Source organism: Musca domestica, unplaced genomic scaffold (genome assembly GCF_030504385.1).
Source record: "Musca domestica strain aabys unplaced genomic scaffold, Musca_domestica.polishedcontigs.V.1.1 19, whole genome shotgun sequence".
In the NCBI taxonomy this organism is placed as follows: Eukaryota; Metazoa; Arthropoda; class Insecta; order Diptera; family Muscidae; genus Musca; species Musca domestica.
In genome coordinates, this window is record NW_026712245.1 from 6,623,178 (window position 1) to 6,647,577 (window position 24,400).

Here is a 24,400-nt window from a genome sequence, read left to right on the forward strand (position 1 = left end):
TTCCAAATGTTCTGAAACGGATTTGGTCCAAAGAGACCTTGGGTCTAAAACCGTTATTTCGACTAGGCACGTTTTGACCATATCAAATTGTATATACCCTCTGTAGCCATATGGCTGAGGATATAATTATGACGTTTGACTTTATTGCAGTTTTTTACCTCACCCTGTATGTTCTAACTCTCTTTCTTTGTGGTATGGAAAATTCAAGAAATGTAGGGTAACAACACGGTTCATTTGAAACATTTTATGGCTCGTTTGTTTTTTTTTCTCTTTTGAAATTTCATTTGATACCCCCAATGATGTTTTTTTAATCGTTAAATAACTGGGCAATTTAATTGTAATCATTTCAAGTATGCCAGAAAGAGGAGAAGGAGAGAGAGCGGAGAGCATGAGGAGGGGCAATGGATGCTTGCATCAGATAGATACTCGTCAATATTCCATTGTATCAGTTTCAATTTTTATTTCAACAACAAGCAGCAGCAGTTGTAGCAACCTCTTGACGACTACAGCCCCAGGGGGGTCTCTGCTGTCCATCAAAAAACAAAAAAATGAATGCACTTGTTGTCATCATCTAATTTATATTTAATTGTATTTAATAAATAACAACTATTTATAAACTTTTGAAAAATAACAAAAAAAATATATATATGGGGCAAAAAAATAAGTTGTGAAATTGTAAACATGCAGATGGCATCGTATCAGCTTTGTTTTTCTCAAATGGGGAGACTGGGCTTGGTGATTTTCCATCGAAGGAGTTTTGAAAATAATGTCAACAAGGGAAAAAGTTACGCATGAGACCTTTAAAGGTCCGTCTATAAAATTTACAATATTTTGGCCGGTATCTTACGAACAAACATTCCAATGTTCAGAAATTCGACCATCTGAAATCATTTGGGAATATAAGGTATGTATATTTTCTGAAAGTACTCAATAGTGTGCCTGCGGAAGGATTTCTGCACAATGGAAGGATTTCTAGAGATCTTTGAATGTTGGCAGATATCGTGTATAAAGTAGTCTATCTCTATAGGAGATGTTTAAAAGGCAGGCGGGTGCCGAATTTAAATTATTGATATCCGGATTCAAAAATCTATATTTTTTTCCTTTTTTAATTGTTAATGTAAAAATAAGGGTCTTTGTTTTGTTTTTTATTATTCAAACAATTCCAAAAAATTCGAGAGAATATTTATCAATTATATTTGTGACGAAATTTTACTCCACCGAAAAAACAAGTTAACTTTTTTCAAAAAAAAATATAAACAAATAAAATAATTCAAATTTGCAAAAAAAAAAAAAGAGTAGCAGCTTGAACTGAGACGCATTTTAATTAATAAATAATTTGATTTTAAACGTTATTGTTGTGTGTTTCATTTTTGTGGTAAAAAATTATACCTCCTTGGAAATTTCATTATACCCTCCACCTTGGAAAGGAGGGTATATTAACTTTGTCATTCCGTTTGTAAAATCCTTATATATTCGTCGTAGACCCCATAAAGTATATATATTCTTATCTGCATAAAATTCTAAGTCGATTTAACGATGTCCGCCTGTCTGTCTGTTGAAATCTCGATACAGCCCACATTATTTGACGTAGAGCGCAAAAATTTAGCAGAGCTATTTACAATGTGTCTAGGATGGTTGGTATTGAAAATGAGATATATCGGTCCACGTTCTGGTATAGTCACCATATAACGGTACCTCTCGATATTCGATATTTGATGATTTATGCCACATTTTTTCACGGATTTGTCTGAAAATTGGTATTTGTAGGTCAAAATGGGTTCCAGCTCCCGTGGCGAAACATTGCATGTATGGGTCCATGATTTGGTATAGCCCCCATATAACGGTACCTCCCGATATTCGGTATTTTGATGGTTTTTGTCACATTTCTTCTAATGTTTCCTTTACCCTAAGGTGGAGGGTATTAAAAGTTTGGCCCGGCCGAACTTAATATTTTTTACTTGTTTTTTTCTGGCTGGGAATACTTCAAAATATGATCACTTTTGGCGTGAGGGCCACTGCAATATAATAGGGCTAACTGCAATATAATTAATCAAAATGATGATTTTCAGGAAAAGTATAAAAAAAATAATGATTCAGGACAAATCAGTTCAGACTTATATATTTTTGACAAAAAAAAAAACATTTTCTTGAAGTAGACCCAGCAGGGACTCGAGACACAATGATTTGTAGTTCGTAACCGTGACACATATAGTGTATTTAACTACAAAATATAAAGATAAGAGTTCAATACGATCAAAAAAAATTTTTTTATACCCTCAGCCATATGGCAAGAGAGGAATAACGACATTACGGCTTTAGACCCTAGGTCTATTTGAATTAAATTCGTTTCAAGACATTTGGTGTCGATCTAGCGATGTCCCTTCGTCTGTCTGTCTGGTTGGTGCGCACGATAACTATCGAAGGGGGAATCCGATTTTATCCAAACTTAGAGCATAATAATACTATTATCAAACTTAGATAGTTTTGAGATGGGCAATATCGGTCCTCTTCTGCTCGTAAAAAAGTTAGAAAATATCAGTCGGTTTTGAAGGCAGGGTTATACCCTCAGCCAAGGCTCGATTATTTAAATATATTTTGATTTCTGTGATGTTTATTCAAATTTTCGACCCTCTATGGAGTAGGTTACGAAGGAATGGGTCAATATTGACCACTTCGTGTCGGACCTGAATGCATACGATATAAATATTGCGACGTGCCTGGTTTGGACTATATTGGCTACTTCCTTTACTTTATATGAAATATATGATATATATTATGGAATGTTAAAATTTGCCTAAGGTACCAGATATGGACGACCGAAGTATTCCATTTTCATAGTCCATCTAATACAGACGAAAATATTGGGTTGGGCAAAATTACAAGAAAATCGAACATTTATATTCAATTTATGTGAAAATCATAAATTTCATATTCTAATCAGATTTTTGGTTAAGAGAAATATTTAAATATAGCAAGTTGTAAAAAATCGCTGAATTGTTTCGCAAGTTATGACAGATAAAAATATTGTAAATTGTGACCTTTTGTGGTGAGGTACCAGAAGAGGTTCGCAGATATATATCATCTTCACAACAGTTCTTGTGTTAGCAAATGTTTGTATGTGTGAAATTTGAAGAGAGTTGGATACTCATTTCGCTTTCTTTGAGATTTTCGTTTTTCAAATCTTGAACCTCATGTGGGCGAGGTAACAGAGGAAATGGGTCAATCTCTATCATTTTTATAACAAATCTTGGGTTGATGGAAATATTCAGATGTGCCAAGTCTAAATGGAATCGGATGTTAATTTCGCCTTTAATAAGCTTAATAGATATTCAAAATTTCGACCTTTTGTGGGGGAGGTACCAGAATTAGTGGACCGATATATATCCATCTTAACACCAGACCATGGGTTAATAAAATTATTGGGATGTGCGAAATTTGAAGACAATCGGACTCTTATATCACAATTTATAAGAGTTGTAATTATTCAAAATTTTGACCCTTTGTGGGGGATATACTTGATGGAGTGGACCGATATTATACATTTTTGCACCTGACCTACAACTGACGCAAATATTATAATTTGCAAAGTTGGAGCAGCGGATTATTGCTTCTCTTTCTATGCAGAACATATTTTTTCTCGAATATTTCGACCTTTTGTGGGTGAGGTACCGGAAGGAGTGGACCGATGTATTCCATCTTAACACCAGACCTTGGGTTAATAAATATATTGGGATGTGTAAAATTTGAAGACAATCGAACTCTTATATCACAATTTATAAGAGTTGTAATTATTTAAAATGTTGACCCATTGTGGGGGAGATACTGACCTAGCACTGACCAAAATATTAGGATTTGCAAAATTGGAACAAAATCGGTTTATCGTTTCTCTTTCTGTGAAGAAAATATAAATTTTTTATAAAATTTCGACCTTTTGTGTGGGAGGTACCAGAAGGAGGAGGTCTAAAACCGTCATTTCGACTAGGCACGTTTTGACCTATCAAATGATATATACCCTCTGTAGCCATATGGCTGAGGGTATAATTATAAAATGCAGTAACATTGAATGACATAGGTCGAGAAACTCCAGAAGTGCTCTAAACAAAAGAAACGAGTAGGTGCAGATTACTTGGAAAATTTTCTGGAGAAATGGCAGAAAATCTCTACAAAAAATCGGATATCAGGGCTCTCAGAACAAATGTTAGCTGGGCAGTTAAGAGGCTTATCAGACACATTTGGGGTGTATGGGTTATAAGAAACGTGCTAATTTATACCAGATTTGCTCATCATTAATCGCGAGTGAGAAAACACTTACAAAACAGTGAGTGATTTTGCCCGAAGAGTAGCAACTGATATTGATGTTGTGTGGACCGGGGAAAAGATTGTGTCTTCCATCTAAGGTCTCACCCATAAATATAACAAATAATAATCATAATTTTCATAAAATACAAAATTATGTTGCAGTTCAAACTTCTTCATGCTTCGCATAGAGCAAGATTTGTACTAATATTAGATCTTAGGTTGGGTCAAATCATCGGTGGAACAGATTGAAACTTCCTAACTTATTTAAGTGAATTTTTATAATTTTAATGCATTTATTTACCACCTGGTAAAACCTCTTTGGATTCCCGCACCAGACCTTAAGATATATACTTGACCTCAATTCCGACTTGTTTATTTTTATATTTAGTGTTTTATTTATTTGTGGTTATTTTCACACTTTAGCCCCAATTTTTTTATTAAACCCACAATGTTGGCGACGTACTCATACAATAAATCCTACCAATCTGTCAAAAAATTCTTTATTTAATAATTTAATATTTTTTAGATCTTATTTTTAACTCTTGATGTAATAACACCAAGTCACTGTCGTATTTGTTTTGTTTGTGTTTTTAAAATGAATAACAAATATATTTTTGTTTTTGTTTTTGAAAAAAAATTCCAAAAATTCCATAGAAAATAAATCAATTGAATTTGTGACGAAATTTAACCACAACAGAAAGTATTGAACCTTATGTTTCAAAAAAAATATATATAAACAAATAAATAATTAATTTATACAAATCTCAAAACCATGTATTAAAGTAGCCCGGACGAATACGTATTTAAATGAATAATTAGTTTTTAATTATTATTTTTGTTTTGAATTGTGTTGTCATTCGAAATTGTTTCATTATTCAGGTATTTTTTTTTCCAGATTTTTTCCAGGCTGGGAATATTTTGAAATTTAATCAGTGTGTAATCACTTGCATGAAGGTTAATTGCTTTTAGAATAACTACAAAATATGTAATTAGGTGAAATATATTGAGAGGAAATTTTTGAAATGGAAGATAAATATAATGACGCAGGACGCAAATTCTCCTTAAAATTCTATGCAAACTAAAAAAAAAAAAAACAAATATTTTTTGGCATTAGATTGACGGAATGGCCAACGAGGACAAACTTTTTTACTTAAGCATGAGAAAAACTTCAACAAGGAAATCAGTGACCTGAGTTACTCTCCTGCAACAGCAATTTTTAATAGACGCTCTACATAACTTAAATCCCCTAAGTCTATTTGTGAGGGACAGGCAGGCAGCTAGGTGCGCTCTGAGACTTAAAAAACTTGAAAAATGGAGCATTCAGTCCTTTGGTCGCAGAATATCACAACTCTAGGGCATGGAGAGTACATAGAAGGCAAGGTCAAAGCAAGTGACTACGTATTCCCCCGGTTGAACTTCAAATTACTAGACAACCACATACCTGACAGGGACATCTGGACCCTTAACATTCCACCTTTCAAAGGTATAGCCGTCTCTGCCGATGGAACGGTGCAGAGGTCTTCTGCGATAGCCTGAAAATTTTAAAATTTAATAACCTTAAAATTAAATAACTACTGCAGCGTATTCCAGGCAGAAATATTTGCTATCAAAAAAGCCAGAGATCTGCTGACAAACAGAAACAGTAAACTCAAAGGTCCGGTGGCTACATATGTCGATGGTCAAACGGCTCTGGAGATGAACGACCTTGATCTCTTTTCAGAGAGAACCGGACAACTTTTCTTGGAGAGAGGCATCTACCGGAGTAATATTTATATATCAATCAGAAGAAGTGGTACAACTGTGGCTGCAACGATTGACTTATTTTAACGTCTTGCCAATTCGATACCAGATTTGTTGCAATGGCCTGAATTGACGACTATCTCAATCGACAATTTAGCTTTTTCCAGTGACTACACTCCAAACCTGCCACAGCTTTAATGGTACATGGATTTAGTAATCTCTAAGACCATCTCCATGGCGAAATCAGACCTAAAAGCTTTTGGTGGGAGTAAATATAGGACACAGTGGGGTGATGACGCCACCGATTGCTGCAAACTCTGCCAAGATGAGCAGGAAACTGAAACGGTAGAGCACTTACTTTGGCACTGTCCAACTCTCTTCGTGGAAGGACATAGGCCTATGGGGAGGCAAACTCTGGACGATCTGTGGTCATTCTCCGACAATGGCTAAAGACCACACATTAACTTGTTCGGGGATCATAAATCATTTTTACTTTAGTGTTTCTCTTTTTCTTTATACCCTCAGCCATATGACTGGAGAGGATATATATCATTTGATACGGCCAAAACGTGCCTCATCGAAATCACGGTTTTAGACCCTAGTCTCTTTGGATCAAATCCGTTTCAGGACATTGTAGTCGATCTAGAGATATCCGTCCGTCTGTCTGGCTGGTACGCACGACAGCTCTCGAAGGCAGTATCCAATTTGATCCAAACTTGGTACATCGTAATATTATTAACAAACTTAGATCGAGTTCGATATGGGCAATATCACTCCACTTCTTCTGACATCTCCACCACAAAAGGTCGACATCTTCGACCAAAAAAAAAAAAAATACTGCACAGAAAGTGAAACTATAATCCGATATTGCTCCAAATTTGCAATTCCTAGTTTTTGCATCAGTGCTAGGTCAGGTGCGAAAATGGACAGATACTCAAGTATCTACCGCCCAAAGGGTCAAAATTATGAATAATTATAACTCATATAAAATGTGATGTGGAAGTCCGATTGTCTTCAAATTACACACATCACAATATCTTTATAAATCCGAGGTCTGGTATGAAGATGGAATATATCAGTCCACTCCTTCTGGTACCTCCCCCACAAAGGGTCAACATTTTGAATATCCATAACGTTAATAAAATACGAAATTAACATCCGATTCCATTCAGACTTGGCACATCTCAATATTTCTACCAAGACAACATATGTTATACAGATGACAGAGATCGGACCATTCCTTCTGGTACCTCCCTCCACATAGGGTCAAAGTTTTGAATAACCAAAACGATCATAAAATCCGAAATAAGCATACGGTTATTTTCAAATTACACATATCACAATACTCTTATTAACCCAAGGTCTGGTGTGAAGATGGAATATATCGCCCCACTCCTTCCGGTACCACCCCCACAAGGGTCAAAATTTTGAATATGCATGAAGCTCATAATACACAAAATTAACATCCGATTCCATTCAGACTTGGCACATCTCAATATTTCTACCAACATAATATATGTTATAAAGATGACAGAGATCGGACTATTCCTTCTAATACCTCCCCCACAAAGGACCAACGTTTTGAATAACCAAAACTATTATAAAATCCCCCACAAAGGGTCAAAATTGTGAATATCCATGAAACTCACAAAACGTGAAATTAATATCCGATTCCATTCCAGACTTGGTATATCTCAATATTTCTATCAACACAAGATATGTTATAAAGATGGTAGTGATCGGACGATTTCTTCCGGCACCTCCTCAACATTGGATTCAAGGTTTAAAACAACAAAACGCTCAAAGAAAACGAAATAAGCATCCAACTATCCTCAAATTTCACACATTTACACAAGCATTTTTGCTAACACAAGCTGAGGGTATACATCTGTCGGCAAAATCGACTGATACGTTTTAACATGTTTTTCTTAAATTTATGCAACAGCAGGTCTCCGAGGGCGAGTTTTGTTACAAAGCCGCTGTGCATTTGTTAACCTAACCTAACCTAAGCTACTCCACTTCCACTATACCATCGAAAAATCTTCGTTTTATCGAAGGTTCATAGGTCTCCTAATGTCGTTACTTGCCAGTCAATCATTTCTTTGTCTGACTTCATAAATGTGTTATCACTCATTTAAGGATTACTATAGTCCGGCCAATAATCTAACTAATATTTTGCAATCCAATAAGCCATTGATGGCCTGCCAATATTGCCAGCTCTGTCTGGAAATGCAATTCCCCTGCATTACAATATTTTATTATCAGTCAATTAATAGTTGGCAAATATTAGCCGAGTGCTGTAACAACAAAGAACTCGTTAGCTGCAATGTCGGGGAAAATCCCTTTTAATAAGGGGGCCTTATAAAAAAAAACTAACTAAAAAACTAAGCGCGATAAAATAAAAGAAAAAAAAAAAAACATTGTGGTTTGAAAAAAAAACACAATAACAAAAATAAAAATGAAAACAAATAACTGAAATAGAAATGGAATAAAACCTTAGTAAGGAATGGGGGTATACCCCCGTCGGGGAAATTCTGGGAAAAATATAGCTAATCTTATGCCGTTGGCCATTTGATGGACTCTCAACCTAACTGGAGAGCGTAATTTATAGTATTTGTTTCAAGATTTATGGTAGGCAGAGGTTGTCATGGCATTGGCAGTGTGCAAAATTAAATTTAAATTTTTTTGTACTAAATTTAAATGGTAGTATCCCATTTTTTAAGGGTGTACAATCTTACACTTGCCAGTATATATTTTTTTTAGTTGGATGTTATTTGTGTTCAATATTTTATTAAATACAAGCTCGGCTACAAGTGAGATGAACAATTAAGTTTCGGAATAATTGATAAAAAAATGTATTACTCCTAGATATAGAACATTTTTATGAATGAATTTTTTAATACATTACTATTTTAATTTAGAGAAGCAACAATGCCTGTTTTTTTTCTCAATGAAATTTTTCCCGCCAAACTCAAGTATAAACTATTCAAATTTTTGAATCAAATAATGGGAAATTTTTCATTGAATATTAAATATAGCAATTCTTTTTCGTAAAATTCACATCCACTGTTTTCGTTTACGGTTTTATGTGGCCTTTTGGGATTTGAGTGTGAACTTTCCATATTTTAATTTACTCAATACCACCGCCCATTTATTTGTTTTCGTAGAATGCTACATTCAACTTCACCTCCTGCTTTTTGTTTAAATTAAAATTACAATAATTTCCCAAAGCTCCAACATTTGATTGCACTTTGGATTTATGCAATGTTTTTAAAAAAAAAGTGTTTCGAACCCTAGAAGCATTTAATTGCCCGGAATGCATATTCATGCAACCGCATGGCATTCACTTGCTCGAATTGAAGGCTTTTCCTTACATCGAACAATAACAATTTCGAAAATCCATGAGGATTTGTAAACAGAAGTGAAAAGTATAATATTCAAGAAAAATATTCATTACAAATCAGATTGCACAAGGGAATGTCAGACGAAATAAGTAGTTATTTTCTGGTTACTAAAATCATATTAAGTGAATATTTATATAACGACAAAATTTTGGTATGTACTAAGTCTGAAAAAATCGGACACTGGGAAGAAAGAGAAAGAGCCGGAAAAAGTAAGCAAATATTCTCCATTTTCGATCCTAAATTATGTCTCATCTAAATATTACGATGTGCAAGACATGTGTCCATACATTGTAATATTTACATGAGACATAAGTTAGGATCGTAAAGGGAGAATATTAGCCCACTTTTTCTAGTCCATCCACCTTAATGTCCGATTTTTTAAATTATAGCCGATACACCTACAACTATAGCTCAAAATCGTTTTTTTTTATTTTTTGTTTTTTTTTTATTTTTGAATTTTTAACTCTTGTGTGTGGAAAAAAGGGGAGCGATATATTCCATTTCCGCACTCCAATGTAGACAAAAAATATTGAGATTTAAAAAAATTAAAAAAAAATCGGGCATTGATTTCCCACTTTACGGGAGTAAATATCATTCTTCAAAATGTTGACCATCCATGGGGGAGATACTGGAATGTGTTGACTATCGGGTGCTCATTTCGAATTTTAGGAGCGTTGTGGTTATGCAAAAACTTAACCCTTTCTGAGGATGGTACCAGAAGAAGCAGTCGGATATATCTCATCATCACACTAAATCTAGAGTTGGTAGACATTTTTGGATGCTAAATTTGATGAAAATCGGTCTCTCATATTATAAAATTATGAGAATCCGATTTTCATTAAATTATGAGAGTGAGATTTTTATAAAGTAAATCCATGTAGGAGAGCTTTTAGAAGAACTGGACCGATATTGCCTATTTTCAAACCTGAACTAGCACTGTAACTAATATTAGGGTTAGCAAATGTTAAACAAAATCGGAAGATCTTCCCATCAAATTTGACCTTTTTTGCGGAAAGTATCAGAGTGAGCGGTCCAATTTGGATCATCTCCGAATCCGACCTATGTTTGGTAAAAATATTACGATGAAACAAATTTGGAGAAAAACAGATACTACATTCGACAATTATTGCGCATTTAGAAAGAGGGACTAACGGACAGACGGACATGGCTAGATCGACTTCAAATGTCATGAAATAGATTTAATCCAAAGAGACCTAGGGTCTAAGACCGTAATGTCGATAAGGCGCCCTTGGGCCGTATTCAATGATATGTAACCTCTTGTTGCCATACGGCTGAGTGTATAAAAACGAGTAAAAATGTTATTTAGTTCGTTCATGCCGAACGGTTATTGGGAAAATCCCTTCATTTCGGAAGTTGCTCTATACGGGGACTGTACCTATATATATTTTTTGATGGGAGCTTACCTATCCATATAGAACCCGAAATATCAAATTGCAATTGATTTGGTGGGGAAATTGGGGCAGAAACCTCAAAAATACGGAAAATTAGGAGGTACCTCTATATGGGTTTATACCAAGTGTGGACCTATATGGAATATATTTTGATAGGAGTCGATCCACCCACATATCAAGTTATTCCTCATTTAATTAGAAATTGGGGCTTTACAAAAATGAGGACCTAAATTCAATACTTTCTGTAATAAAAAATATATCCCAAGATCGGAATCAAAAAAGTTCAAATTGCAGCTGTTTTGGTTGGGATACTGGAGCGGAAACCTCCTTAATACCGAAACGTTTTATGGACCCTATTCTTTAAGTGGACCAATATTTTCCATTTTCTGTACCAAATATTGTGGATCCCATAGTTTTCTGAAATTTTGCACAGGCATTCGACACCGTCCTATGCAAAATTTCAAAAATCTGTGCGAACTCTATTTTTATTTCAACTGATTGGCAGACTGATGAACGTGCGGAGAGGCGGGCACGATCAAGTTGGTGATCATGCATATGTATTTTATGAGGCCTCTGAGGAAAATTACAAATTTATTATATCTTTAATTTTATGGTGGATGGTATAACAACTCAAAATCAGGGTCAACAATTTCTCTGAAATAGAATCCACCTCAAAACAAAAGAGGGAGTTCTGGTCCGGTATTTATGTCAGATGACACAATTCACAAATCGGTCATTTATTGCATATCCCAATTAGATCGCAAGCAAACCAGTTTTATTTATAAATAAAATTGCGTTTTAGGAATGAAAAAAGTTTACAGTTAATTTTTTGGATCCAAAATATAAATCTCTCTCTGATACGGCGAATATGGGTTCCGTAAGAGGCATTTCTGAAGATGAAAACACTTGATTTCCCTCCATTATGAAGCCATTCACCCATCATTGCCCACGCTTTTGCAGTAGGTATTACATTTATGTATGTTGCAAAAATTAAAGCATACTTTTAGGAGCAATTTTAATAACTCAATAATTTAGCATTACAATACAAAAAAAACGTAATAATTGACACAGTGTCGAATGTTTAAACAAAAAAAATGTAGCTACAACGGAACCGACTGATTTGAATTGTTCTTGACGTCAACAGTAGATTTAATGGTTCCATGTACCATCCTCTCGTGACTTGTTAAACTACGTAACAAAATGTATTCCTTTTTGTTTCTTTTCACATCCACCATCCATCCATCGATCCATTCACAACAGACAACATTTGTTTTCTTGGATAAACAATTATTATGAATTCATTAAAAATAAAAACAGAAATGTATGTACATACAGACATACATACACATGGACATATTATTATTTTAGTTTTTGTAAAGACATATTTACTTAATTTATTGGTAAATATATTTGCAATTTAAATGGTAATTGACGTACAACAAGACGACAGATGCGCTTTGGAATAGAGTTCACAGGAAGAGTAATATAAACAGAGTAGACAATGTAATGTAATGCAGAATTAGAGGGATGTCAAATGTAGTTAAGTCAAAGAAGATGGAGTTAGAACCGACTTAAGTATTTGGTATTAAGGCGTTTGGTAAGAGTGTAGGACCAATATACATACACCATGCGGTATCGTAGCATGGGTTAACATTCACATAAAACCACCTTCGAGAAAACCGACTTCATGAAAATAGTATCAGTCGGTTTTATAGACAGATGTATACCCCAGCCTTAAGCTATTATTATTCAAACTGTTGACCCTTTATGGGGGAGGTTCCGATGCAGTTGGCCAATATTTACCAATTCGTGTCTGACCTAATACTTATATATATATATATATATATATATATATATATATATATATATATATATATATATATATATATATATATATATATATATATATATATATTTATATATATATATATATATATATATATATATATATATATATATATATATTTATATATATATATATATATATTATAAAACAACGTGCCAGATTTGGACTATATCGACTACTTCCTTCACTTTATATGAGATATCTGATAATTTTTAGAAAATGATGTGGAATGTGAAAGTGATAAGGAATGGTCCGATCTGTACCATCTTTATAACAGATACTGTGCTGATGGAAATATTGAGTTGTGCTAAGTCTGAATGGAATCGGATGTTAACTTTGCGTTTTATAAGCTTCATAGTAACTCAAAATGTCGACCCTTTGTGGGGGAGGTACCGGAAGGAGTGGACCGAGATATTTCATCTTCACATCAGACTTTGGGCTAATATAAATATTGGGATGAGTGAAATTTGAAGACAATCGGACCCTTACATCAGATTTTATAAGAGTTGTAATTATAACCGGAAGGAGTGGACCGATATATTACATCTTCACACCAGACTTTGGGTTAATAAAAATATTGTGATATGTGTTATTTAAAGACAATCAGAGCCTTAAATCACATTTAATAAGAGTTATAATTATTCCAAATGTTGACCGTTTGTGGAGGAGGTACTTGATGGAGTGGACCGATATTGTCCGTTTTCGCACCTGACCTATCACTGATGCAAATATTAGGATATGCAAAGTTGGAGTAATCGGATTATCCTTTCTCTTTTGGTGCAATAAATTATATTCTTTGAAAATGTTGACATTTTGTGGGGGAGGTACCAGTAGGAGTGGACCGATTTTGCTCATCTCCGAACTCGATCTAAGTTTGATAATAATGTACCAAGTTTTGAAATGCGACCTGTACTGTGTTTACAAAAATACATGGACAGACAGACGCAGAGACAAGTACTAATTGACACAGAATGTGATTCTATGCAGATCATCAAAAGCGACTATGGTTCTATCTCGTTTCCTTTTGCCTGTTGCAAACAAATGCACAAAGACATAATACCCTGACCACCACCACCTTGTGGTGTAGGGTTATAATTAAAAAATTACTTTTTTCGCAAGCATTTCGTCCCCATTTTTTGCTGATTAAAAAGTAATTCGGTATTTTTTTTCTTTTCAAAATGAAATTGACACCAAAATGTTTTGCGACACTCTCAATTACCGCAGTCTTCACACGACGGGCGATGACCCACTTACACGTTGTAATTAGTTGTTGTTGTTGTAGTTTTTATTGTCGTCGCTGTTTCTGTGGTTAGTTCTTTTGTTTCCATTTCGCTTTGACAATGCAAATTTTTGTCGAATGCAGACAGTTTGGTAGGTATTGAAATTATTTAAAGGCAATAAATAAATATATTCTCGCACACTACAGACACACACACAAACAGAACCTGAACTGAAAATAAAAATGCTGAAAGGCGAAGACAAATGAAACAAAAAAGAAGCTAAGAGGAGATTTGTGTGCAAATTGTTAACAAGATGTATTAACAATTCTGAAAAGAAGTGGAAAAAATGTCTGAGGTCTTCTTCTTGGAAATTGAAAATAAATGATTTGTCCGATAAGTTCTTAATTTTTCCAAAAAAAAATATCCTTTATAATTGAAAAGCCCTTACGTAGTTTTTCTTTCAAGTCATTTTTTTAAACAAATAAATACCAAATTTAGCTGTGTTAAATATTAATTCGATCCGAGAAAAAATTACAAAGACGACTTCTGCAAAGTTACGAAATAAATTTCTCAATCCTCCGGTGACTGCTTTTGAAGTACCGATTTCTTGTCAAGAAGATCTTGCTAACATCTTATAACGAGATAGGTTGATCTGTGGTAGTGCTACGCAGTGGAAGCACATCCAAATATGCCAGAATGCTGCCCTGAGAACTGCGACAGGGTGCCTCATCATGACCATCTATATGACGGGGGCGAAAGTCCTTTCCTTACGTCAGCATAAGTCATCCAAGCCATCATTGGGCGGATAAAACTCCCTGATCCAAGCGGACATACAAAAACTATAGAGGGAGGTCTAACGCCTTAAGAGAGATCAAGAAGCCGATCAAGAAGTTCTGAGTGGCATTCAGCTGAAAGAAAAACATTGCAGCTGAAAGACGTTGATTGCCTAGACAGACTGGGGTAATTGTGGTACTATCACGTTCAGGATGGTGCATTCATCTCACTTCGTATTGGACACGAAAAGGATGTGGGTGACGGCACAATACGCTGCAGCTCTTTAATTGCACCGGCAAACCTACCCAACTCACTTCAGAAGATCTCTGGTTACAGCCCATTAAGGTAGCCGAATTTTAAAACCTGGACCTTGAACCAGATTAGCAGAATACAAACATCTACATGTATCACTGCTGCAACAACAACAATGCGGTCTGCGGAGGTTAGAACAGAGCTGAATGTGCTGTAGAGAGGGAGGTTCAAGGTGAGGTGAGATGAAAAAACTGCAACCAACTTCAGACTGCTGTCATTTATAAGCCACTCGTCCGACAGCTGTTAAAATTATTCCAGTGAAAGCTCATTATATAAATAATAAAAGCATTTTGGTGAGAATTTTCCAGAAAAATAGTTATTCGTGATGGAATTCAAGCGTGATGGTGTGGTTTCTTTATATTTAGCTGGAAAACCACAATTGGCTATCTTTAGAGCACTCCAGCATTTAAATGTGAAATCTTTTGTGTTTCGTACCGTCGCTCGTTACCGTGCTACTGGATACTGGTAGCGTAGCCCGACGTCAAGGAATTGGACGGAAGAAAACAGCAACATTTGCAGAAATTGTTTCGAAAAGTAAAGAAGCGACTTGATCGAAACCCGCTTCGCAGTGGCCGAAAAATGGCTCGTGAATTGAACATATCGCAATATTCCATTCGGCAAATATTGAAAAATGAGCTCGGGGTAAAGCCATTGAAATTGCAAAAAGTGCAAGACCATACACAGATACGGAAAGAAAATAGACTCAAAAGAGCTAAAGAGTTGCTTCGATTGGCCGAAAGTGGCGAACAGCCGAATTTGGTTTTCTCCGATGAGAAAACATTTGTTGTCCAGCAGTTTGTAAACAAATGAAATGATCGTGTTTACTTGCCAAAGAGGTCAGCTGAAAATGTGCACCTTCGGTTGGCCACCAGAACTCAAGCGCCGGCCATGGTGATTTTTTGGGCCGCCATAACAGCCGATGGTCGCTCTGCGCTCGTATTAATCGACCTGGAGGGTGTATTAGGGACTTGGGCATGCAAACATTTTGGCCGCAGACTTTGGACATTCCAACAGGACTCAGCACGCGCCACCCAAGAATGGTAACAAAATGAGGTTCTTCGCTTCATTTCCAGCGCCACCAAATGGCCACCAAAATCTCCGGATACCAATCTGTTGGACCACTGTGTCTGGAATATTTTGGAAAGCAAGGTTGGCACTAAAAAATACCAAATTGTCGATCACCTCAAGCAAGCGCTTCGCCGGGAATGAGCGAAAATACCGCAGAGCATTCGGAATTACCGCAGAACATTCGGGCAACGTGTGACGGTTCCATTGGCCGTTTGAAGGCCATAATTTGTGCCAAAGGTGACCAATTCGAACAAATCTAAACTTATTATAAAATTTGATGCTATTTCTGAAATTTTTTGCTTTCATTTAATAAAATTTAAAAAAAAAATATTAAAAATTATGACGTTTGATTTTGTTGCAGTTTTTTTTTATCTCACCCTGTATTGGTATTGCTATTGAGTACCTCATTAATACAATTAATTGGCCTTGGAGGCTTTAGTATTAAGTATTAATTAAATAAAGAAAGAAAGATGAAGAACATCGGCTGCATAGACTAACCAGGGCGCAATTACGTTCAGGATGGTGCAGTCATCTAAATTTATATTGGGCAGGAATTGGCGAAAACGAAGACGACTGCCCGACGTGCGAAACCGTGCCGCAGAGTAATTAATTGCCCTGCCAAATTTACCCCACCCATCCCTGAAGATCTTTGGCTTCACCTGGAGATAGAATTGGATCAGCAGAAATAAAACAAACCAAGCTGTTACAACAACAAAAAATCGAGTTTGTGACAAATGATTACCAGATATCTTAAATGGAGCACATACTCATTATAAATAGAATTAAAGCTTTTCAATTAAAACTCCTTTAAAAACGTCAATTAAAAAACTACCAAAAGTTTATACGAGGACATGTGGATTTGCCCAAGGATATTCCTCATTCTTCTTTAAATTCGTATCTTATAGTTAAAACAAATAACTTCTCAATTTACAAAAATGCTCTTCTCAAAAATACGCTATACGGACTATCGCTTTTCATTTTAAAACCAAATATGTGTATAAAATAATTTATAAACTCCCGCAGTCCACTGTTCAGATTATTTTTACAAACTTTCGTATTTAAAAATAACTACTACTTAATCAAAATCACTGACAACAAAGGAATTTAACCTGAACTCATCAAAAAAAGAAATGCAATTCACTTTGCCGACTTACCTTTAAAATTGAATGAACTCACGAGGCCGCCGTTGCCATTCGAAATGGCCCCCAAGAGGGGAGGAGGTGGTGGAGGGGGTAACATTAAACCTGCCGCTGCTGTATTGCCGCTGTTGTTCAAAACATTGTTGACATTTGGATTAACATTGCAGAAATCGGGATCATCGGCATCGAAAAGGACACTGTCTTCCCATTCGGTAACAATATTCGAAGAAGCAGAGATGGGACGGCTTTTCATGGTTGCACACAAAACCGCTGAAACTGGAAAAAATAGGAGAAAGGAAAAAATGCATTTAAGTAATGTGGAACACACATATGCCATTCACAAGTCCTTAACCATATAAAGCAATCAGAAGACCTTTTAACCTTAAACTTTAACCTATTACCTGTCGTGATGACCTTTTTGGGGGTAATTGGAATCCCCTGATTTTCGTTTGGCTGCTTAACTACTTTGCTCTTTAAAGGTCAACTTGACAGGTTGCAAATGGGGCCAAAGACTGGCAAGTGCAACCTTAAACTCCAAATGGTATTTCACAAAAACAAAAAACAAAAAAAAAAACAGAAGAGCAGCGCAGAGCTCGATAATTTTCAAAAGCTACAGCTACAACACAGCAGAGCACAGCACTTTACACAATTGGCCACCAGTGACATTAAGGACCCACACAATACAAATGAGTTGCTGTGATAATGCCACGGCAAAAGCGAGGCCACCAAAGTGCCATAGAAAATGCTACAGAAAAGAGAAACGAAAAAGGATAATGTCATGCAAATTGCAACGCAGGCGCATTCATGGTGCATCTAGGCAGCCAACCCACTCATGGCCGGTCCATGGTGGCAAAGGAAAATCAATAGTTTCCACATGTCTATTGCATCAGCCAGCCAGCCAGCCAGCCAGCGAGCCAACCTCCTATACACTGACACACACACTCACATGCAATTGTTGCACCGCTGCTCTTTATTTTCGTTAAATGTTGGTCAGGGCTAAGTCGTATTCACCGGGTGCTGGAAATGCAGCAGCTACGTTGAAGCTATGCCAAATACAAACTTACATTGCCATGATATTGTATTTGTTGTTGCTTTTGCCGTTTTTGTTGTTGTGCATTTGAATGTGGGTCAATATGCAGTATTTTTGTACTTTGAAACAAAAAGACCTCGCCAGGCCCCATAGTCAGGGGCATTGTAGAGAGATATGAAATAAAAACAATTTTAAGAAAAAATGTCCCGTCTTGAGCAATTCAGTCAATGAAAAAGGATTAGTTGTGTTTTATTCGCATAGAAAAGGATAATTTGTATCAAGAGAACTATATAACCACTTGGGATAGCTATGGATAAACAATTCATCAGCTCCATCAGATGTGGATGTGGGATAAAGCACTCACAAGGAACACTTTGTGTGAATTTTCAGACAATTCCCCTGAAAAATGTGATTAAAATCATTAAAATACCAAATATCGGGGGTACCGTATTATGGGGGATATACTATATCGTGGACCTACATAGACAATTCTCTTTCAGGGAGTAAAGCACTCACAAAGAACTCCTTGTGTAGAATTTCAGATAATTGCATTGAAAATGTGGCGAAAATAATCATAATACCGAATATCGGGGGTACCATTATATGGAGACTACGCGATATCGTCCATTTTCGAACTTGACCTGCCAGCAGGCAAAAGACAGATCTGTGGAAAATGTTAGTTTCCTATCTTAATTCGTTTTGACTGTAGAGTGATTACAACAGACGAACGGAATTTTTTTTTACAATTTTACGCTGACCAGGAATATATATACACTCATGGGTCTAAAATTATTATTTCGATGAGTTACAAACGGAATGAGAACTTAGTTTCCTCCTCATCTTGAAAGATCCTACAGTAATTGGGGTCGTCGTCACCACACCACTCAGGAGTCATGGTACTGGCCAAAATTTCCTACAGACATTAAACCCCATTTCATTTAGTCAATTTAGTTGAAATCTCCCGGACTAATGTTTACATATCACTCGGAAGGAGTGAAGCCCCCCCTTCACGGAATTGTCGATTTCGAAATCAATTAATTCGAATCGATGTCTTGCCAATTCAGCGCCTGATTCATTACAAGAGATGTTGCAATGGTCTGAAATCCATGAAAGCTTAATAGACGACTTTTTCCAGTGCATCCCAACACTGCACAACTGCCATAGATTTAAGGGTACATGAATTTAGTGCTTTCAGGGCCGCTTAACTGTCGCATTAGTCACCGGACTTTTCAGTTCACTGTAACTATTTGCCATCTATGGCTTTTTCTGATAGCAGAGATAGCCTGAAATACGCTGCAGTTGTTGTTAAGTTTGAAAAAGTTTTTGATGTTCAGGCTATCGCAGAAGACCCCTGCACCCACTCTCAATCATTGAATCATTGGTGCATAAGTTTAATAAGTTTCACCTATACATCTTTGTTGAGTTTGCTCTTCCTGCTTTACCCTGCCTCTTATTGGAATATAGGATTGTGGTAGTAACCGATACTGCGATACTCTGCGGCTGCAAGATCTTCGGCGTTCACTTGTCGCGCGTTGACCATTTTTTCGAGGTTATACTAACCAGGCGTCTGACGCCACCCCAAATTACTAAAGGTAATTTTTTGTTGTATCTCCGCAGACCAAGTGATTGTTGTTGTTGTAACACCTTCACATGTTTTTGCGGGTTTTGCCAATCTGTTTTCCAAGTTTTCCGGCTGTGCTGTAACCAGAGGACTTTTTGAGTGAGTGGGATAGGTTCAACAGGGCAATTAAAAAGGTGCAGCGTATTGTGTGGGGCTGAATCACATCTTCGTCAATTCTTGCCCAATACGAATTGAGACGACTGCGCCATCCTGAATGTAATTGCGCCAAAACCACCCTTTTCCAGGCAGCATACGTCTTCAGCTGCAATAGATGGGAATGGACTCCGAGGACGGAATTCTTGATCTAGAGGTTCTCTCTTACATCGTTGGGCCTCCCTCTCTATATCGTGTATGTGCTTCCATATGATGGTCTGATTATTGTGGGCGTCAATAACACCCAGGCAGGTACTGCAATAAAAGCATATGGTTATGGGACCTTCGCTTCCTCATTCAAATGGTCCACAGATGGCATGCGGAGGCACTCTGTTCTTAGTGCAGACCACACAGGGGTAACATAGAACTTCTAGTGCCGCCGGTTAGCGCCTTGCGGAGTTTTTTTTCCTACTTCTAATTTTGATGCTGTGGAATGTGATCTCTTGGATCTTGGGATTGTTCGTGGTCGGAATTTTATTTCCCTCAATCTGCACATTCAGCTCTGCTCTCATTTCCGCAGACCAGGTGGTGTCCAACTTTACACATATGTCATCAACACCGGGGCCCCGACATGATCGTATACTTCTAATTTTGCTGCTGTCGAATGTGACCCCTTGGATCTTGGGGTTCTTCGTAGTCAGAATTTTATTTCCCTCGATCTTCACATTCAGCTCTTCTCTCATTTCCGCAGACAAATATTTCATCAACACCAGGGCCCCGACATGATCGTATCTTCAACTGCATAGGTTACGATCTCGTCAAGAGGGCGCGAAATTCCGGAAAGGTAGAGGTTAACAGTTCACAACACAACAGCACAACACCATAGGAAATCCCTGAGTGCCAAGATTGACGGTATAAAATGCCTCAAATAGGTCAAGAGCTACCAACACTGTTCTATGACACAGATTGTTCTGCTTCAATCCACGGCTTGTAGACGGAATCTGTGATGATGGCTGGCAACTGAATAACTTCATCGGATGCTGGGTAGGAGTAAAGCCTCAAGAGTTTTTGCTACTGGCGACAAAAGTGAAATTGGCCTTTATGATTTGCTTTTGCTGGCATCCTTGTCCCCCTTATCAGCGGGACCAATAAAAACTAAAATGGGTAAAAATACCTACTTCTGGGGCTGGATTCTTGAAAATATTTCCTTTAAAAAAATGTTTCATTTGACATTTCTTTCCTTTTTAAAATTTTCATTACACATTTTCCTAGAACAAGAATTGAAAAAAAATTCAAAAAAAAAATCCGAGAGTTTTCTCTAAACTAAATTTAAGCCAATAACTTGACCAACTATCCACTTGCACGTGTAGTAACAGAGATCCCAATAAATAAGTTCAACTGAACAATTAACATATTTCCAAAAATATCCTTATTTCCGTTGCAGATAAAAATAACTTTTTGTCAGAGCAACAGTTCAAAGGAAGCGTAGGATGTGATTTCATGTTCAGCATATAAATAAGCAGCTTAAAACAATTGCTGGTTCGTTTATTTTTAGAGCAGCAATTAAAAGAAGAGAAGTGTAGGATTCTATGTCCACACCAAACACATAAATCAGAAGGATGCTAGGATGCGTGAGTGAGTCACTGCATACATTTCTGCTTCTTCCTTTTTTGGAGGAGCAACAAAACTGCACTGAATGGTGGTTGGGGGGAAAAAGGAAACATACATGGGGTCAAGGATGTACACAATTCTGCAACCTCAATGAGCGATGGTATGGGGACAAGGAAATACCCAAAGATTCATGCCGGAGCAAAACAAAAACAAAACTTACCTTTACTTGTTTTACAAAAACTTTCAAATTATTAAGAATTTATTGTTTTGAAAACACAGGAAATTGGTTTACACGCGTGACGATTTGTTATAAACAAAAACAAGATTCTTGTTTTTTACAAGACACTCATACACTCGCAAATGCAAATGCAAAAAAGACGAAAACGACACACACGCACGCACGACTGCAAAGTTTTGCAAAAACAGGACGCTATACTTTATCTATGTTTTTTGACGATAAATTGGCACAATTTTTTGGAATTTCTTGCTCTTTCTTCGCTATTGTTACCGAATTTCTATACAATTACTTTTGTTTGGAATGTTTTGAGATAAAATGCCAATAAAAACAATCCAGTTCATTCACACACGAACACCAAACAAAAGTTCTCCCGAATAAAAAGAAAACAACACACAATGTCTTCTTCTTTTCCATGCCTGTTACATGGCATGTAATGTGAGATGGTAGCCGCCCATTACTAACAGTGATGGCAATTTGTAGGGCATATTGACACATTTCATGAATTCTTAAGGGTTACTTGTACTAGGAGAAACAATTTTTGAAATGCCTCTGTAATAATTAAAGTGAGAAAAACATACTCATGTTAGAGGATATGGAATATAGTAGGATAAGTCAGCATGGCACAATCAAAAGCACAGAATTTTAAGGTCGGCGAAATAAAATGGGTGATCACTTAATGTATCGCTTTGGGTTAAAATGAGGAAACAGGAGATTTTCGTAGAGCCTGATTCCAAATCTCAACATTTTGTCCTTCGGCCCGGTTATACTTGGAATAACACTTGAAGATTTATAATACAAGTCGGGCCGAAAGGTTGTCTTTCTTTCCCGTCTTTTTAATTTGATTCTTTGAGCCGGCTTTGAAATGGCATTCTAAGACTACGGATGTTTTTCTCGTCTCGTTTACATTTGGTCCTTCGAGCCATATAGATTTGTAATAAGAGCCGAGCGGAAAAGTTGTGTCTCCATCATTTTGTTAAAAGTGAAATTAATTATCTGGATTATTCAAATTGTTGACCCTCAATGGAGTAGGTTCCGAAGGAATGGGCCAATATGGTCCATTTTACATCGGACCTAAATAAATATGATAAAAATATTGGTACGTGCCAGGTTTGGACTATATCGGTATTGAAAATTGTGACCCTTTGTGGGTAAGGTACACGAAGGGGTTCGCAGATATTTATTATCTGCACAAAAGGTTGGATCTGTGAAATTTAAAGAGAATGTAATGCTTATTTCAACATTTTAGAGCGCCTTATTTTTCAAAAATTGTTATCCCCATGTGGAGGAGGTACCAGAAGAAATGGTCCGATCTGTACAGATCTTGTGTTCGTGGAAATATTGAGATGTACCAAGTCTGAATAGAATTGGATGTTAATTTCACATTATATGAGCTTCATGGATATTCAAAATTTTGACACTTTGTGGGGCGGTACCAGAAGGTGTGGACCGATATACTCCATTTTCACACCAGCCCTTGGGTTGATTGTGATGTGTGTAAATTGAATCGGACACTTACATCACATTTTATGAGAGTTACAATTACTCAAAATTTTGACCGTTTGTGGGGGAGGTATTTAATGGAATGGATCGATATTGTCCATTTTCGCACCTGACCTAGCACTGATGCAAATATTGAGATTTGCAAAGTTGGAGCAAAATTGGATTATCCTTTCCCTTTCTGTGCAGAAAAAGTTTTTTTTTTTTTTTTGTTGAAAATTTCGACCTTTTGTGGGGGAATTACCAGAAGGAGTGGACCGATATATTCCATCTTAGCACCAGATCTCGAGTTTATAAAAATGTTGGGATGTGTGAAATTTTAAGACAGTCGGATTCTTACATTACATTTTGAAAGAGTTATAATTATTCAAAATTTTGACACTTTGTTGGGGTGGTACTTGATGGAGTGGAGCGATATTGTCCATTTTCGCATCTGACCTAGCACTGAAGCAAATATTAGGATTTGCAACGTTGGAACAAAATCAGACTATCCTCTCTCCTTCTTTGCAGTAAAATATTTTCCTTGAAAAACTTGACATTTTGTGTGGGGGGTACCAGAAGGAGTACCTGAATCGAAATTATCAAAATACCGAAAATCGGAGGTACTGTTATATGGCGGCTATACCAGAACGTGGACCGATATACCAACCATCATAAACACAATACAAATTTTTGTGCCAAATTTTTGAAGATCGTTAAATCGACATATAATTTTATGCTGATCATGAATATATATACTTTATGGGGTCTACGACGAATATTTAGGGGTGTGGGGTATAAAAATAATTAAATTGAAGAAAACACGGAAAATAAGGCTACCAAGCGAAGAAGGACAAAGAAAGAAAGACGATGTTATTCGACACATCGGTTTAAAAATGCCACAATTAGGTATGGATCCTTATTAATTATGACTATTTGTCGATTTAGGGTGCAAAACGAATCACAATTTAGGAGGAGAAGAATACACCCAAGAAGCAGGATAAGATGAGCGAGTTAAAGTGAAAGTTGCCTTTGCATAACAAGCATGCTAACCAATTGATGAACATAAACATCCATGTAACAAGGACTTTAATTTTTATTTGCCAGGAAACTCAGG

General features: G+C 36.5%; 1 protein-coding gene across 1 annotated transcript in view; it reads right to left on the minus strand.

Annotated features, from left to right (window-relative positions):
• The window catches only part of LOC101897506 (RecR protein), a 149,724-nt gene extending 127,794 nt beyond the window's left edge, over positions 1–21,930 (minus strand). The window contains exons 1-2 of the mRNA XM_005181620.4: positions 21,790–21,930; positions 17,230–17,490 (exon numbers count right to left, since the gene is read on the minus strand). Of these exons, the coding sequence (XP_005181677.2) occupies positions 17,230–17,467 (238 nt within the window). The 5' untranslated portion in view covers positions 17,468–17,490; positions 21,790–21,930. The remainder of the gene's footprint in view (positions 1–17,229; positions 17,491–21,789) is intronic.
• Between the last annotated feature and the right edge of the window lie 2,470 nt (positions 21,931–24,400).